The 19295-nt window shown below is 36.2% G+C and overlaps 1 protein-coding gene across 2 annotated transcripts in view; it reads right to left on the minus strand.

Annotated features, from left to right (window-relative positions):
- Positions 1–1945: 1945 nt before the first annotated feature.
- The window catches only part of gpc6a (glypican 6a), a 338150-nt gene continuing 320800 nt past the window's right edge, over positions 1946–19295 (minus strand). For both annotated transcript variants that reach the window (XM_006638995.3, XM_015363660.2), the window contains 3 exons: positions 14770–14906; positions 6621–6796; positions 1946–5922 (listed from right to left, as the gene is read on the minus strand). In XM_006638995.3, coding sequence (XP_006639058.1) covers positions 5720–5922; positions 6621–6796; positions 14770–14906 — 516 coding nt within the window. In that variant the 3' untranslated portion in view covers positions 1946–5719. The remainder of the gene's footprint in view (positions 5923–6620; positions 6797–14769; positions 14907–19295) is intronic.

Raw genomic sequence — 19295 nt, forward strand, 5'->3', positions numbered from 1 at the left:
ATATTAACTTTTTAAAATAACAGTGTAGTTTGAGCTTTGGCAAGTGCTTTTATTTTGTATGCCAGTTTCTCTTCAAGTTGTCAAACAGATGAAAAAAATAATTATTGAAACTTTTCCAGTCAGGCAGGGAAACAATATCTTTACTGTTACAGAACATATGGGAATATAAATATATATTGCAACATTTAGAAATGTACCACATCTTCACCTCTGATTATTAATTATGCAACACCACCCAGTTAACCTGTATGACTCTGATGTAAAGAAAAGTTGTGATATGCATGTAAAATACATCCCTTGTTACTTCCTGAATATGGAATGAAGTATGTCTGGTTAGAAAACACAGTGTACTGTGGCTCAGTTGGGAATGGTAGGGTGCATCCATACAAGGGAAGCAACAAAAGGTTCTCTGAAAGTATTGTCAACAGCAGTGATATTCCCTTGCACGGGTTTCCTTTTACATCATAAAGTATGAGACCAATTCTCCACCTATTGTTACAGCATCACCTATGTTTAACATGATCCCTTCATCCAACATCATAATGTCCCTCACTGCCTGGCAGGTGTCATTCTGTACTTTCCTCTCCAATCTCAGATTAACTTCTTTCACTGGTCTGCTGTATCACTGGATTAGATGAAGCACCTGTGGTCAGATACATTTGACAGAGTCCAACCACAGTCTAATAATAAGAATGTGAACTATGTCATCTGGTCATGACAGATCTCTTTGACATTCTTGCTTTCCATTTTCATTCTGTCATCTTTGTGCGTCTATGTATATTTGTATTTTTGTTCTCAATCGGATTCTGGCAAGGGCCAAAATCGCTGACTAGAAATCAATATTGTATTTCTTCATGTGCGCTTTTGTCATATTTACTTTGATTATATCTTATCAAACTGACCCTTGTTTTTGGATGTCATCCCATGTCCGGGGAAAAATAAAGATCGTTGGTACGTTTTGACTTTATCTTGTCCGCTTAATTCTAACCAAGATCCAGTCTGGGGAGACTTTGGTAAAAACTGGATGAACAAGGGTGCAACAATGCTTGCTCTTGCTTGACTATGCTCAACTCTTCCTCTTTCATTGAGGGAGATGAGAGCCTTCTTTGGGAGCCAGGATTCTGTCAGTCAAACAGCATAACCAGCCCTACAGAACAGATAGTATGATATGGTAGCTTGAATGCTTGTGGTGTTGGCTTGAGAGAGAACAATGTTTGTGCATTTGTCCCACTTCAAATGTACAGTAAAAATAGGACTGTAGTCCTTATATGTTTGTTCTATATGTGGTCCATGTTTGAGTCCGCTGCAGTAAAGTAGAAAAGATGACTGCATGACAAACCCTCAGTCAGGTTTCAGTTAAAATATCTACTTTCTCCACCAAGGTCTGCACTTGCAGCACTCAAGTGATGGATTTCCACAGCAGTTTATCCCTTCTGTGATGTATGACTCCCAGTGTACTCTGCATTCATCAGATACTCATCCTGAATTTGAATGACTGGCACTGGAGTGTGTGCATTTGGATTTTGTTTATGGAGAATTTTGGTCTTCTAAATATTAAGTCAAAGTCTCAATCTCTCATATGCCTCAGGATATATGTTGAGAATTGCCTGGAGATCTATTTCTGTCAGTGCAGGTGCATTTACAGAGGTATTTTTTCAGTCTATGTCATGCCGCTTGCTTTCTTGAAACCAGCAGTGGGCACATCAAGTATTGATCATCTATGCAATTGTACTGTACTTGACTTGAATGCATCATGTAACCCATACAGCATGTGACTTGAATTTTTATCTGCATTTTCTATTTTACATAAATACATGAATGCATTCAGTGCAACAAGCACGTATTTACGACAACCAAATACCAGAGTTCTGTAAGAAACGTTCAGAAAAAAGCTCAGAAGTATTCCATAATTTAAAAACATGCAAGTCAGCCAGATCAAGCAGACTTAATTTTTAATAAATGTTTATTAGCACACCTTCATTATTTGTCTGTATACAAGAAAGAGTAACAAAACCCAAATCCAAACCATTATAATTGTTTTAAAAAAATTGTAAGGCATGTCTGCTTGTACGACTTGTAAGCCGTGTGGTATTTGAACCATACTTGCTTAAATCAGTTCCACAGTAACTTTTCTTTTCGAGCAGTGCTCTAGATGCTGCTGTGCACAGTAAAATGTCATTGTATGGATTTCCTAACCAATTGTAATGTAGTATATTTTTTAACATGGCTTTTCAAAATGAATATTTCTGCTGATGTAAAGAAACCTATTTTTTTAACAAGACAAAGCAACATTTTTGTAAATCACTCATTCCAGATGTAATGTAAACGAAAAACGCTTGCTAAATCAGTATAGTAAATATTTTATATAAAGCAGTTTATTAATCCTATTCATTTTTTGTTTTCTGGATCATTCACACTGCTTCAGTCCCAGTGTGAAAGTCATAATCAGTTACAAATAAACATATTTTATTTATTTCTTCTAATGCTTTTGCGCTCATTAACCAACATATGTGTTACCCGTCATTCAGGCAGTAGTTTGAAATAGATTGGTAATGAGAAAACTAAAAACAACCACAAATCCAGCCTAGACATGATACACAAAATGTAAAGATAATTTTATAGTTCCAATGAATTATTTAGCATTAGATGGAAAACCTAAAGGGTAAAGAATGTGGTTTCAAATAATTATTTTTTTTAATTCTATTTTAGAGCTGCTAGCTTCTGTGTGATGTTTGAACTTCTGGAATAGGAACTCCACTCTTGAGATTACTTTTCCGCTGGCTTTCATTTCTGAAGAAAAAGCCAACTTCAGTAATTCAACCTCTTCACAGTCACTGCTCTTGCTGCACTGTTGAATATTCTTACTGGTGCATTCAGCCTTTACTCTGTTGTCACTGCCACTTGAATTTCTCATTTCCAGCTCTGCTATGCCTTTCAGCTTCACCACTGTTCAGTGGCATTAGAATTAGAACCACACTGCATCTTCTTTCCTTCTTTTTAAAAGCACTTTACTAACCTGCACAGTGTTGTACAGTCTGCATTCTATATCACCTGCTGAAGTCACTCCACACCTTCTATTTTTTTAAGCCTTCCCAATTTTCCTTCTGCTAGCTTTCTGCCCACAGAACTGTGGTGTCAATTGCCAACAATTATAGTAATAGATGGAAGTGCTACAAAATGTTAAAAAAAGGTTCTCCTAATCTCTCTTTAAACTATTTGTATAGCATGACGACCACATTTTGTTTTTAATTTAAACTTAAAACCTTTAAGCATTTTATTAACGACAATGTAACACTTTACACATGTAAGGCAGATATGGACTGCAAATGTATTTATCTATAAAGCAGTGAGCAGTAGCACATAAAGGAAACAACGTGTTGCTTACAAGTCCAAACAAAATGTTACATGTCCACCTGATGCTTTGCAGGAGCCAGATGAAGCTCAACATCAGTTTCTGATGTAAGATGGTTCAGAATCTTTTCAACACTGCCTCGAAAATATCTGCCACTTTTAAACCAAACAAACACTTGAAAAATGACTTCATATAATAGGAAGGAAATAAAATGTCACTTAACACTTGTTTCTGCATTGGAAAAGCTATGACATCAGAAAGATTGCTTCGGGTTATTTCTGACATAAGCTGTTATCTTTTAGTGTTGAAATTGCATCTCACAAGATTGAACAAAGAGCTGTATTTCACATGCTCTCAAGTGTTAGCAATCAAAGTGGTGTTTGTTGTTGAAAACATTACCTACTATTTGGTGAAATATTTATATAGAAAATATAAGACTTCTGATCAAGAATTGAGGTGGACTTTTAAATTTTCTGCACAGCTTATAGATGACTCTTCATTGTGGCACACCTATTGTATAGATCCATAGTGAATAGCCTGTGACACAAAAGAGTTTGGTTATTTTTTTCAAATCTCTTGCCAGGCTGGAAGGATTGTTATTATTTGGACACAAACACTTGTTTTCCCTTGGATAGCTGGATGGATAAGTGAATTAGTAAGAGCAAGTCTAGCATGTGCAGTTAAAAAAACGGTTGACAAAACACTTCACATGTTTACAGACATGTCAACCCTGAGCTAATAGATAAAAGTTAAAATCTGTGATTATAAAAATAGATGATTAATACTAAGACCAAAAAGGTGAAATAAAGTTCTGCTCCCATTTTGTTAGGTAACATTCTCCAGCTGAGCAGCATGATTCCTCTTTTAAAAAATACATGTATTAAAAGGTTTTCATATTCAGCAGCACAGACCATTGTTGTGAGCATGCTCAGTGTCAGCAAGGAGAAACGACTTGAGGAAAAAAGAGAAATGAATTGCTTTCTGAGGTGTGAAATATACCAAGGGCCTAATTCAAACAACAAACATGCAGTTTCCTTTAACAATGGCTCAGGTGCTGCTTGGGAAATTCTGATACTCTTGGCTTCATTCAAAGCACACCCAAAAGGCTGGAGGTAAAGTCTAATGGCTGGGCATTTTCCATTTTTCACTTCAATAAGATCAGTAATTGCTACTCATTGAATAAAAACCTATTATAAATAACTTTTTTTATGAAATACCAGTAGAAAATAAATTGCATTTAAAGTAACAGAATATAGCCATTAGCAAAACAATGATTAGATATGAGCTGTCCTTTATTAAAAGCCAGTAAATAATAATGTAAAAAACATGTATATTATATACAGTATATACTGTACATTGACACAGTACAGTACACATTGTGTATCTTAATCACTGTTCATAGGTTTTAGGAAAACTCAGTTGGAACTTTTTCCAACTTCCAAGTTGCTTTTCTATACCAAGTTTTAAAAGGCTGGGCAAATCTTGTTGCCTCACAATTCCTATGTCCTGGGTCTAATTCCTGTCTGGGTGCTTTCTGTTTGTAGAATGGATGTTCTCATCTGCTTTGCACCTTTTTTTTCCAGATGCTCTGCTTTCCACCCACATGCTAAGACATGCCGGTTACATCAGTTGGTTTCTGTAGATTTATTCTTGTATGATATATTTCTGCCATTCACCCTTTGCTACTGGGTTAGGTTCAGGGTCACTACAGCCCTTACTAGAAATAAGTGGCTTTCTGGTAATGAAAGCATGGATGATGCAGATGCTTGAAGTTAACTTTGTTAAAATGTCCCTTTATCAAAACAATCGCTTGAGGTTTTATAGTATATGTAACCCCCCCAAAAAAAAACACCATATTTCCCATATCTAAAATTAGATTGGGGCTAGATTTAGAAGTCTTGAATATCAGACAGCTCATATCTTTAAAGTTGTTACTCATGACTTTTCAATGCATTCTCACAGTGGTACATTAGAGGTTTGCTTAGTTTTTTTTTTAGATTTTTACTTTTTTGTGGAAGCTTTTTTCCTGGGGAATTGAAAAGACTTCTTGGGCAATGCTTAAATCTGTAAGACCTCAACATTTCTCCATATAAAAGAAAAAAAATATACATTTTTTTTCTTTAAAATAATGTCTTGAATAGTAAGTTGTTCTCCAGTAGAACATCTTCTGAAAGAACTGGAGGAGGAGAAAGCAGTTTGGCTTAAGCTGCTTCAAGATGGCACCAAGCATTCTTTGGAAATGGGGAAGCAGGTTGTAGCACTGCACTCTCTTTTTGAAAAAATCTGTTTTAACTGCCAAGATTGTAGTCCTGTTTCAGGTGTGAATAAAACAGCAAAGCCCGCTGTCCATCAACATGGTTACGAGCATTATCTCCATTGCCTCTGTAGTGCAAACAGCGTGCATGTCAAGACTAAGGTCAGTAGTAGAGAGTAGCTTGGTCTGATGGCTGAAGCCTTCTCTTCACTCTTGTCTGCACCAACTGCGGGAGCTTCTGTACTGACAAAGTCAAACTCCGTAACACAAGCCTCAGTACAGCCACTGCCACTTCCTGAACCACTGCCTTCATCACCTGTAAAGCAGCATTAATAACAAATGGAGTTATAAACATTTAGTAAAAATAAAGGCTTTTACAGCTACATTTTCAGCAAATTGAAAAGCCTGTCAATAGAGTGATTGTGTATCACCAGGGTATATAGCTGCCCCTTTTATTGATTCTAGTCATTCTAACCCATTATTTTTTTTTAATTTCAGGCCATTGTGTAGGTTTTCAACTATTCTTATCTATATACCTAGATTCATTTCAATGAGAAAAGTATTTGTTCAAGGCTTTTCACAAAAAGTGCAGATCAAGAAATTGTTCTGTCCACTTCCATTATTTTTATGTTTATATCCCTCCTGAAAACAGTCGTTTTCAGCATATTGAGAACGTGCTTTACACCTTCTGGAGAACCAGATGAAAGTCATATCAGGATATTTAAGGGCTTATCATGTGTTTCTCTTAAGTCCAGGAAGTGGCTGTAGATTGTAATATGTTTGTACACTAAATCATTTGGAAAAATGATATTTGTGATGGAACAGATCCAGAACAAAAATTAGATATGGTTGTGTTTCATGCTACATTTTACCAAAAACTACTACCTGTACTTGCAAGGGTTTTAAATCCAATAATATGCTGGAATACTAAAACAACTGAAATTTGTTCAGCTATAGTCAGTTTAACTTGTTGTAAAAATAAATATGATTTCTGTTCATGATAATGATACATACTTGCATCCTGAAAATTGACATCATTCCCATTGTATGCATTTTTCAGCTTGTTTGTCATTACTCGTAGTGCCATAATCTGCTGACGAATGAAGGTATCTGGTCTTGTGATGTCCACCTCAACTTCCGGGTTGTTCATTTGGTTTGTGAGACCATTGTTTAAAACTTCGGGAAAGTACCTGCAAGAAAAGGAATAATTCATAATTTGTTCATAGCAAGGTGAAAACAAAAGAAGGACAATTCAACTGCAACAATACTCGTCTGATAGCTCTTGGGGTCATTGTATTCAATCTCTTATGAAATAAAAAAAAAAACTTCAGATATCCCAAATATGTTTCACTGCTTATACTACATTTGAGCACATGCAAAAGGCAGAAATCCAGGATAATTTTTTGCAAATATTTTGTGGTCATCATACTGTACATCTTTTTAAAGCCAGTAATAATTTAAATAGATTTCTATTGTCAGATAGAGTTATGTTGTCACATTCCAGAATATTAGGGATAGAAAATACAAAATAAAGTGTTAATTACACGGCTGCAAAGAACTAGATTTTATGACCTTAGAACCACTTTTTTCAGACAGGCCCCAAGTGTTTAGGATGCCACTCACACGAGCACTGGTTTTTCAGATTTGGTTGTTGTAATGGCCACATGTAGCCTTTCTGTTGCAATGGGAAAGTATTTCAGGTATATGCTTTTTATTCTATATGAATCTATATTCAATAGATTTGTCAGACCCAGTCACATGCATGTTTAAAAAAGGCTCCATACTCAATAAGTTTGATTAAAAATATTTTTTTCTTATTTCAAAGGTTTAAGACAGTACAACCCACCAACAAGTGTGTACCTGCTGTTTCCGAGGAACATCTCTATCACTCACGGTTTTCCTTCAGATTAGGTTTAAAAATTCTTAATGGTGATCAGAGATATCTGCTGAATAAATTACAGTTAGCTTATGAGCTAACTTCACTACATGTCTTAAAGCAGTGCTTCCAAATTACTGACCTTATCTTGTTTTGGATATTTATAGTGTGTATATGTAACTCAGAATTCAATTTTGTTTTAAGAGGATCATGTACAGTAAATGTGCTGATTCTTCATTCAAGTACCCATTGATTTTGGATGCTACATTTTTATTTTATTATGAAGGATACCGTCATTAATTGGTTAGGTGGGACAATGGAATTCAGAAGCCTTCTCTTATGAGAATTGGAATTGTTTTTACTGGGAAAGCTTCAAAACAATGTTAAGTTCTACTCTGAATGGACATTTCGTTTTTGACAGTAATCATTATTATTAATAATTACACAGTTGCTTTCACAGCACTTGGGTCCTGGGTTTGATTCTGCCCTGGATTGCCTTCTGTGTGTTTTGCACATTCTGCCCATGGCCTTGTGAGCTTTCTTTGTAGTGTGCAGAGGAATGGGATGTTTCTCAGAGGATTATCCCATACAAGGTATATTCTACTTGCACTCACAGTCTGCTGGGCTAGGCTCTCTCACAAAGACCCTGTATTGAACTAAAAGAGTCATTGAAAAGAGATGGATTATTATTAATAATAATTGCCTTTTATAACATTTTTTCAATTCTTGGAACCTACTTTACAAATAGGAAAGGACTGACTTCCTTCACCTCTGAAGTGCAGCACTCACCTAGGTTACAAGCAGCATCCATTATGCACCAGCTGCCCCATTACACAGCAGGTCAGGTGAAGAAAAACGTGAAATTGCTTCATCAGTCGAGCTATGCAGAAGCCTTAGGTTGGTCAGATTGAGCAAACCCACAGATGAATTTAGCTAGTACATGGAGGGTTATAGCCTTACACTTATGAACAGTACAATGTTTAGTGACAAAGTAGTCAGGTCCCTGAGTGGTTTATCCACTCATCTGAAAGACCCACATAGCCAGCATCACAGAGCTCGAGTTACCGTACTGGGATACTGGCCTGGTATGTTGCTCCAGGGGGAAGATTGCTACCTATTGTACTATATTTAGCACTACGACAATTTTGGTAAGATAAAATGCTTCCATTGCCTCCTGTTACCAATGGTAAAAGTGAGAATGTAGTACTGTATTTCAAAAATTTTGTTTAACAAATGTTTATATTGTTAAAAATGGGCAATAAAATGAGAAAGTTACTTTCAGGATCAGAAGATAAATGTACAACATTATGTTGCATAGTTTTCTTATTCATGTATAACCACACTTCATTCTGTTATAAGAAAATAATAAAAAATAGATTTCCTTCACCCAATGATGATTAGGTTAGCTTGCTTCCCTCTCAGTTAAATCTATAGGCTCCCTGCAAAAATGCCATATCACAATCTAGTTTTCTTAGATGATTTAAAATCTATTTTCATTTTATCTTATTTGTGCCTTTAACAATCCATGAAATTAAAGTGATTTTCAAGCTATCCATTATCTACTTTATCATCACATATCTCTTTAAGTTTGATTGTCATAGTTTCTGAACCACAGCAGTTATCTGCCAGACCTCAGAATAAGAGAAACTGTTTGGCACTCTGGCATTTTAGCTAGAGGCACATGATTTAACAGCACCTGTGTCTGAAGTACTGTTATTAATAATATAAATTGATAAAATTTGACTTAAAATTATAAAAAAGTTATATGAATGGCAAATCTGACAGCAATTAATTAAGACTTAATTAATTATTTATATGAATGTATGTTATCTAGTGACATATCAAAAAATATTTTTGGAACACATAACACTCAGTAAAGTTGACTGCACTGTAGCGGCGAGGCTTATTAATAAGGCATTATTAAGTGTTTCTGAGCTTTCCCAAATGAGGCCCCATTTCTCTGTTCATCTCTGTGGTGCAGCCACAGAGAAACTATTCAAGCAGGCTGATTTAAGGTTCCTTTGATAAGGTTTCCTAGGACAGCTCCCAAAGGGGGATGCGCTTAGCTAAGCCTGGCTATCATGATCAATGGTCATCCATTGGCGCCTATCTGTCTAGGGAGTGCCAGATGGACATCTGGACTGCATTCCTAAATGTCAGGAGTAAGTGACTCATATCTCACCTTGATCAACCAATCAGGGACTGGTAGGGCAGAGTAACCCACGTGGGACTCTGATGCCCATGGAACTTTCAGCCAATCAACGAGCTGAAGTTCCTCCAGGTAAAAACAGGCAACACAGAGAGCCTGAGAGATTCAGAAGAGATTCAGTAAGATTCAGGAGAATTCTGTGGACTTTTCTAAAGGGAATTCAAAGGAGAATTCCAGGGCAGGACGGCCCAGGAGCAGAAGGCTCCCAAGGGCAGGACATTCTCGCAGCGCGCCTCCTGACCATCCTGAGACTCAGCCCGGACAACCACGGAACGGCCAGTGTGTCCGAGTGCCAGAACTTTCCTTTGTTCTAAGAGTCTAGAGCGGAGGTTGCCAGAGAGTAACCAGAGGATCCACACGAGGTTAGCACCAGCAGCAGGCCTCGTGAACAGGTCGGAACTGTGGACAGCTGAATCACTATTCAGAACTAGCTCTTCATCAGGAACGAACCGGTCCTCTTCCTGACTTGCTGGGACCCACAGTCATCTTTTCTCCTGTGCATAAACTTTGCTAGTTAAAGCCAACACTAACTAGCCGGTCAGTGAGCATCAGCAGCGCACCGTCGCGAGCCGCACAGCACAGCCTGGCACCGAGCCAGAGAGCGCGGATTGGACAGCAACAGCCTGCAACTGTTTCTTTGTGCCCGCAGGAGATCTGAATCCCCAAAGATTGGATGAGTATTCAACTTCAATGCATTACAGCTCGAGAATTCAATTGTTATCCCAACCAGTTGATATCAATTTAATTCCTAAGAGTTATGTACTTGTTTTGAGTATCTAATGTAGAAGTTATAACCAAGTTCATTTATGAAACGGTCTTAATGAATGATATACTGAACGTATGTCCTCTTGATATGTGTAACACTTTGTAACTGATTGAATATATATATTTTGTATTCTGATAACCCTCTCGATAAAATCTGTTAGGTTTATATGCATATTCTATGTATTAATAAATGTATCCTCGTGTATTAGTACCTGTGAGTGTGCGTTGTTTGAGTTATGTCGCATGGTTGGATTCTAAAGCCATCAAAAGAATCAATTTTGTGATTTACTGCTACAATTAATAATTGTCCCAGTAAATGCCCAAACCCTACAGAACTGGTGCCTTCAGAGAGCCACTACATTTACATTTTGGCTATGGCAACATTACAGCACATTAAGATCTACTCTGTAAGTTTGCTTAATTGTTGTGTCTGAAAAACTTCTGGGAGAGCTGGTGACAAATATAAATATAATATTTATATTATAATACAAATATAAGAATAACTCAGCTATGACAAAGTCCAAATAATTATTTTAATAATTCAGACTTTTTTCTGTTCTACAAATATTGATGTTCTTGGAAAATACAGAAGTTTGTCAAGGTTCACAACACTGAGTACTGTGAACTCCTATGAAACTATCCATGTTGAAAGAATAATTGATGCACATCAGGTTCTGCAGGGTCTGCTGTAATCACTTCTTACATTTAGTCCCTTCCAAAAAGCCCTATTATTTGCTTTGCTCCCAAACATTGTACTAAGAACTAAGTTGGCACCAGAGTTTTTCTTAGAGCTACCTCAGAAGACTTGGATCACATGTTACTTTATATTGAGCATATTACTGAAAATGCTACAGGTGTTATTTTAAATTGTGTGGCAGTTAAATGTGTGGAAGTGAATGTTTGCATTCACTGGGACAGTGTAGTGGTTTGAGTGGAAAGGACCTCCATTTGATTAAATGATTATAATTAGCAATGCTGAAATCTCTCACTGCCAGTGTAGCTTATTGAACAGATAAAATAGTTATGCAAAATGAAAACAAAAGTTACCCAACTTTTTCACAGGTTATGAACAAATAATAAATTGGTTTCTTTGCCAAAGTAATCCCCATATGCTAGTAGTATACTAGTAGTAGCTAGTAGTAACTAGCTAGTAGTTTACACACAGTGCATGCAATCAAACATCCAGGAAATTTTAACATTGGTCTTAATATTTTGAGTGCTCCCTTGTTGGGGGTGGCAGAAGATGGGGGAGGATATCCTGCCTTGTAAGCCAGCAAAAGTAAAAAGAGTCTGCACAGTATGTACCAAATATATAAAAGATATTTTATTATACCATCTGGTGGCATTATTGCTTCATCGTGGCCAAAAAAAGGAAACAGTGGTAAAAATATGCCAGTCATTCTGGCATATTATTAATGAAACTGTGAACAGATGCCCACATGCAGAAAACTCAGCTGTGTCAACTACCAGAGAGCTTTGTACATGGAGAATGGACATGCGTCATTCCACTAAAATCCTTTCGGGGCAAATTAAGGCAGATAAAGATGGCTTTCAACTGCATTGTGCTTTGTCACCTATTTTAAATTAATCACCAGAAGAGAACCCTACCTGCACTGCAGTCTATGACATTCACTTGTCTTCTTGATAGTCAGAAATAATGCATTTAGCGTGAAAATCAGTGTACTACATTTTGCTAACATATATTTTAAAGTTGAACTCCTCAACTTCCACACTACAAAATTCAATGACAGATTTCACAGACACAAGGATCAGGCTGAAAGTTTTATCCGCAAAACTGATTGATTAAAATGTCATGAAACTAAAGCTAAAATAGCAACACAAGCAGGCATTGCTTGCTTAATACATTGTGTCACTTTAAAGTAAGATGATAAGACCTATAATGGAATTTCCTAAGGGTTTCCACAAGAAAAGACTTAAGATTAGTGTAGTTCTTTTAATTCATGGTCAAACCATTACAACTAATTTGCAACCTAAGACTCATATGCAGAATTACATTTCTCATCTCACTATGATTTTTCATATTAGTGCATTGAAAATGTTTTCAGTTGACATTAAAGTTAGAGCAGTATGGATTTCTTCAAAGCTTAATTACCATAGAAACCAAAAGACTGCCATCATGTCTTCCCAGCAACTTGACATTCTTTGCCAAAAGGGAATCCAGAAGCTTTGCTCCATGCTTTGTTGATTTTTCTCTGGTTCATAATGATATTGTCAAGTTTCATTACATACTGCTGTGCATGTTTATCACTTAAAATGTATCTTAATGATCAAAATTTGTGTAGTAGACAAAGCCTGTAAACATTATGCTCATCCGATATCATTTTTGGGATGTGTGTTTCTACATTGCATACATTTTTTTACAGTTGGTTTGAGGTGCCACACTGTTTATATCTACATGTATATGACTGGGAAGTCTAAATTTATTATATTGTCTTTGCACATCATATCACCATGACTTATTAAATTGGGTTTCATATTATAAGGTAAATGAAAGTTTTGGGATTAGAAACAAAGTACCTTAATTTGTCGTATAAAACAGTATGAATATATATATAATGAATGGCTTATATATATATAATGAATGGCTCAAATGGTATAGTAATAGAAATACAGTACTACTACTACTACTTTACTACATTGCCAGGATTTCTAAAATATATCAAATCTTTTATATTTGTTTATGATATTATGTTGCCTTTTGGCCATAGAGGTATGCAACACATGTGCATGGTAAAAGGAAAATATGAACCTCTCAGATTGAAGGTACAATGATGAGCTTTGAAAGTAAAGGTTAAAAAAGTAAAGGTAGTTTCAATTTATGAAAGTAAAATTGACTCCTAGTAACCTGCTGCTCATCTTTATGAATGTTACACTTCTTGCACTTTCAAAGTAAGCTGAAATAATAAATCTGGAAACTTCATCAGTGGGGTTTGGCTTTTCCCATATGGAATGCTCTAGTATTAAAACTCATTTGTCCAATATTTTGCTGCTAATGCAATTAGTCTCACACTGAAGTAACTGGATTTAAAATATGCGTCTGCTAAGCTTTTTGATCTGATTAGAAAAACATCAAACAAAATTAACACAAGCAGTAAACTTCCTCTGAGAAGAAAAGAGTCTCGTGGTCTGTTTAGCTTAATGGTTTCATTTGAAGAATCTGCTTGGTGAATTTAAGAGAGAGCATATCTCTTCTCATGACACCATATGTGTGTAATCTTTCGTTCTACAGTACCTCACCTGCATAATGTAAACGTAATTATATAAACTAGTGTAGGTTAATCTTAGCAAGTGGCTTAATACAGGTCTTATACTTAAATCTAACAGTCACAGTTAGTATTACTGTGGTCAACTGATTCCATTGAGGGTTAGACTTTAATAATAATAATAATAATAATAATAATAATAATAATAATAATAATTTCTTACACTTATATAGCACTTTCCTGAACACTCCACTCAAAGCACTTTACAGGTAATAGGGACTCCTATATCCTACACCACTACCAATGTGCAGCATCCACCTGGATGATGCAATGGCAGACAAAGTGCACACTGTACCATACAACAGCTATCAGTGGGTAGGAGAACAGAGTCAATTCATAGGTGAGGATTATTAGGAGGCCATGATTGGTAAAGGCCAATTGGAAATTTGGCTAGGATGCCAGGGTAGCATCCCCACTTTTTATGAGAAATGCCCTGGGATTTTTAATTACCATAGAGAATCAAGACCTAGGTTTTACAGTATGTCTCATCTGAAGGACAGCACCTTTTTACAGTATAGTGTCCCACACAGACCACATGGTGAGTGCCTGCTACCGGCCCCACTGCAGCAGCAACCTTAGTTTGTCCCAGGAGGTCTCCCCATCCAGGTACTGACCAGGGTCAAACCTACTTAGCTTCAGTGGGCTGGCTGCCAGTGGTGAGCTGCAAGGTGATATGGCTGTTCCCCGTTTGTCTAGCTGCAAGCTTCCCAAGTACCATTTAACAACAATTAAACAAGCTGATGAATTTATAATCAATACTTTGGCAATAACTTGCCTAGTTGAGGAAATGACAGCATTGGCCAAGGATCAGTGCTGTCACATCCCCTCTCACTTATGAAGGATAAGCCAGGGGGAAAATGCTGAAATGGTGAATTTAAGGTGAAGAGAGGGCCGCTAGAAAAGATGCAAGCAGAGTTGGGGGTAGCCAGGGAGTATTTATATGTGAGGGAGTAGAGGCACATTAGAATTTGACCTCCTATTGAACTCCTTCTAAATAATACCAGCAGCGTGACAGTTCTGCGACCTCACCTCCCCTTTGTGTGACCATTCCAGCATTCCTCTTCATTCGACTTGCCAGCTGTCACTTTGTCATCCACACATATACTGTCTGGTAAAGTGGACCAGAACTTCTTAGAATGCTTCAGCTTCTCTTTAATGTCAATCACCTGAAACAAACAAAAAGAAGAAGGGGAGGAAAAAGGAAGACCATATTATAACACATTCAGTTTGATATTGAAATTAGCATCAAGTGACGAAGTGAATAACCCACAACATCCTTTTGAAATAAACCAAGAGTGGAGGATGCATGTTAATATGAGTATGCAGACTTGGCAATCGCTCAGTAGCAATTAGCATTTCAGCACTGTGTCTGACAATGTGGCCAGAGGAATTATTGAATTACCACACATACTCGGCTCAGATAAGCCCTCATGAATGTGGCATAAATGTCTAGTGAAGTATGATATGGTTGTTACACTGTAATGATCATCTTTTAAAAAACTCATCTCTGTTATCTGTTAGAACATGGAATGACATTTTAGTTAGGAATTTGAACCACATGTGTGGTCTGAAACACAGAAATTCTGTAATGCTATTCATCATTTTTATCTCACACAAACTTTTATTGAATCTTAGGCCTGGATTAAATTAAAACATAAACCCAAACATCAACAGCAAATCCTAAATGCTTCCCTTGTGAGCAGGCGCTTTGTTTGCTTGGGGGGATTCTTGTGCCAACTAAATATAAAACTGACATGAAGCATAGGATTTGGAATTAGTGAGTGAAAAATTAATTGAAATTTATTCCAGACCAAAGTTTTTATTTGAATGGGCCAATACACAAACTAAATTAAAAAAAACAACAACTGAGAGACAAAGTAGCAGTAAATTCTAGAGAACAACCAGAATATTTTACCAACGAAAATACTAATTAATATAAGAACTGTAAGGAATAGATTTATTTTAAATGAGTATTTCTTCACCTATTTTTTTCTTTAGGACATCACAACCATATATGACAACATGGTAAATACATCTCCTGTTGGTCCATACAACAGCATTTTATAAGTCTTATCAGTTATCAGCTTCACTTTGGACACAAAACATTGCTAAAAAACTACCATTTTCCTTTTAAGGAGAGCAGAGTTCTAGGTAGTGATATAAACTAAATATCTAAATATGAGTGTAGATTCAAAGACTCCTTTCATTTTGATGAAAAGCTAATGTTTCTTACTAAAGTTTATTATAAACATCTGTTTTGTGAAGCCAACATTCTAAATTAGAAGTGAATTAATTTGAATTGATTGCATTTTTGACTACTGCTTCTTAATATTGATTGCGTAACATTTAATCAAAGAGTACTGAATTATTATGTATTTGGTCTCAAAAATCTTTAAAAAAATCCTTTTCAGTTATTTTGCATTTGCAACACTACAGATAAGAATATATTTTTCTATATGGGTGTGAAAAGAACCTGCAATACCTACATATATATGTTCAACATTTGATTGATAATGCATATGAACCTCCTCCAGTTGTTTATATCACATAGCAAACACAGATTTAAAAAGATAATAAACAAACATTTTTAGTGTTACTGTCATGTCTAAAAATATACAACAATTGCATATCTGGTAACACAGTTACCAGAAAACTTATTTGAGTGGATTCATTATGGATTAATCATTATTATTTTATCACAACAGCTGGGAATTTATTCCACTTAACCTGGAAATCTTGAAAAAACACTTAACTCCAACGGACAAAAATTGCTCCTATTATAAAATAAATAATTCGATCAAATTTTCCTGCAAAAAACCAACAGTGGAATATATAAATATACTTATTTCTAAAACAACTTTCTCAGACCCCAATATACAGAATAAACTCAAGCACAATTCTTCTGTCAAAAACTGCAGAAACAACCTCACCTTAACCAGATGTTCTTTATGTTCTCTCCTTTTAGTCACGGCTAATTAACTTGTAACATGATGCTTACGAATTCAAACTTTAGAACATTGCAATTCCATCCATCCATTTTTAACTACTTTATTCAAAGGGGTGTGGGTAAGCTGGTATCTATCCTTGTAAGCAACAGACACAGGTTAGGATGGGACTCCAGTCTGTTAGAGGGAATGCATAGACACAGGCAAGCTCATACTCACACAATGGCCAGTTTTCGCAGAAGCCACTTAACCTACCACTATGTCTTTGGACTGTATGTGTTGTATTATTATTATATCATTCGTCACACTGTGGCTGTGTTGTCTGTGTTAAGCTGCTGTTGCACTGCAATTTCCCTCACAGGATCAATAAAGTATCTATCTATTTAACAGCAATGCCTTGCTAAGATGGGGAGAACATACAAACTCTACACAGATAGCACTCCAGGTTTAGAATCGAACCCAAGGCCCCAGTGCTGTGAAGCAGCAATACTAACCACTGCGCCACCATGCCGCACCAATATTGCAATCATTCTTTCCAAATTTAAACCATGAATTAGGATATTACATGTCTTTCCCAATTATTTAAAGTCTTGGCATCTTCTTTATACTCACACAAGAAATCAAAAGAACAAAAAGAATAAAAAAATGCCCTTGTACAAATAATTTACTGTAACTGCATTTTTATATTTCCTTATAAATATTTTTTTTAACTATGAAAATACTACATTTGCTATTTTTTGTTAATTAATAAATGGTATAATGTGTACAGGCTCACCTTAATCATGTACATAAGTAATACTGGTAAAAATTTTATACAAGTTCTATAATCACTTGGTTATGCTCACAAAATCACTGTTTCACACTTTTGTTTCCTATGAGAATATCTGAATGGCCTGCATACATCATAAGTAACTCATTCTCCATGCATACACAGTGAATATACAGTATAAAAATCCAACAATTCCATATTTATGTAGCTAGAATGCATATTGTGATGCATAATGGTACATTTTAAAGTGAAGATAACCCCAGCCGGGCACCTATAAATCACTTTTCTATCAAATGCTCAATTTCCTTCCAGTCTCCAGAATGCGAAATAATATGACATGCAAAGCAATTCAGTGAAAATGAAATGGACTACTATATCCAATGCAGTATGTGTACAGTTATCAGAAAATAAAGGGAAAAAAAACAGTTTTTCTTCCTAGATAGCCTACTGAAATTACATATTAATTTCCCATTAGTGTTGATCATCTTCATTCCTTTTAATTTTAAGGCTATCATTTCATTAAAATGCACAGTCTGTTCACGTCAGTGCACTACAGTAACAAAACATGTTGGGTGCTTCGCTTTGACCAGTAGATGGGGCTGCACCTTAGGGTTATAAAATGGGCGAAAAACAATTTCCAGAAGAAAAATATGCATTTATTTACAAATACACCTGGATAGAAGTCCTGGAAAAGTGTTACATTTTGAAAAATAAAACCCTTTCTGCTATCCGTTTATACATAATCATCTATTTCTGCTTATATATAATCATCTCTTTTTACTGTTTTAGAGGTTCTCCTTTAACTGTCTTAGTGTGTGACTACTGCCAGTCTAGTTCTGTGTGCATCAAATGGCTAATTTGCTTAGCATTTGTAAACAGATAATGAAGACACAGAGAATGTGTGCACAGCAATTTCATTTAACAAACCGTGCAGAGGAACCAAGGCAAAGGACAACATCTGTGATCCCTCTGCACGAGTCTTGCTGTTTGTTTAAATATCAACAAAATTAATTTAAATGGACTGAATAATTGGAGTCCATTGTTGTAGACATCTCTATATAGGTCCTAAACTATAGGAATTATGTATGAAATAGGAGTAACTGTGAAGATTGTCATTGCTCAGGGAGTAACAGGTTAACAATCATTGCATCAGACCTCCTCCATCTCATCACATCTTCTTTCCGAGTGGCTAAAATCAGACCGGCTTAAAATGATGATTGTGTCATAGCTCAAAGGCTTGAAGTGGTAAAGTATAACATGAAAGGTTTAACCCAGGAAATCATGACGTGGCGATGCACAAATCTCTGAGGAAGTTTGAAACCTGTCCTGTTGTACTTTGTTTGGAAGGGAATTTAAATGCTTGGTAATTTATTCAGTAGGGCGAACTTCATGCTCTGGGAAAGCTCACATGATTTGCTGACCCCTGGTGCGAGGCTTCCACCTGGCAGAGAGAGCTGATCTAATGCATGCTGACCCTGATGCACTGCACATCCCGCTGGCAGACAATAGGAGCAATTAACATTAAAATTTAAAAGGCACTGTCCAGCAGGTGGTTGAAACAGAGCAAACCAAAGATCCGCTGTCTCATGTGAAGAGCTAAGCTTGCTTATAAATGAACAGTATGCACTGCACTTTTTCTACCCCTTTTTTCCATTTCTTCATTTCAGAGACACCCCTGCTTTTTATGTGTGGCACAGATAAGCACTTTGATAGTGCGAGCTACAAAGGATTAGTCAGTGTATTTGGTGGCAATAATCTGAAGTAAAAGGAATGTGCAGGTGTAAGTAGTAATGGGTGCAATAACATGACTGTGAAGGAATAAAAACAGATACTGTACTGTC

Source organism: Lepisosteus oculatus, chromosome 15 (assembly GCF_040954835.1).
Source record: "Lepisosteus oculatus isolate fLepOcu1 chromosome 15, fLepOcu1.hap2, whole genome shotgun sequence".
Classification (NCBI taxonomy): Eukaryota; Metazoa; Chordata; class Actinopteri; order Semionotiformes; family Lepisosteidae; genus Lepisosteus; species Lepisosteus oculatus.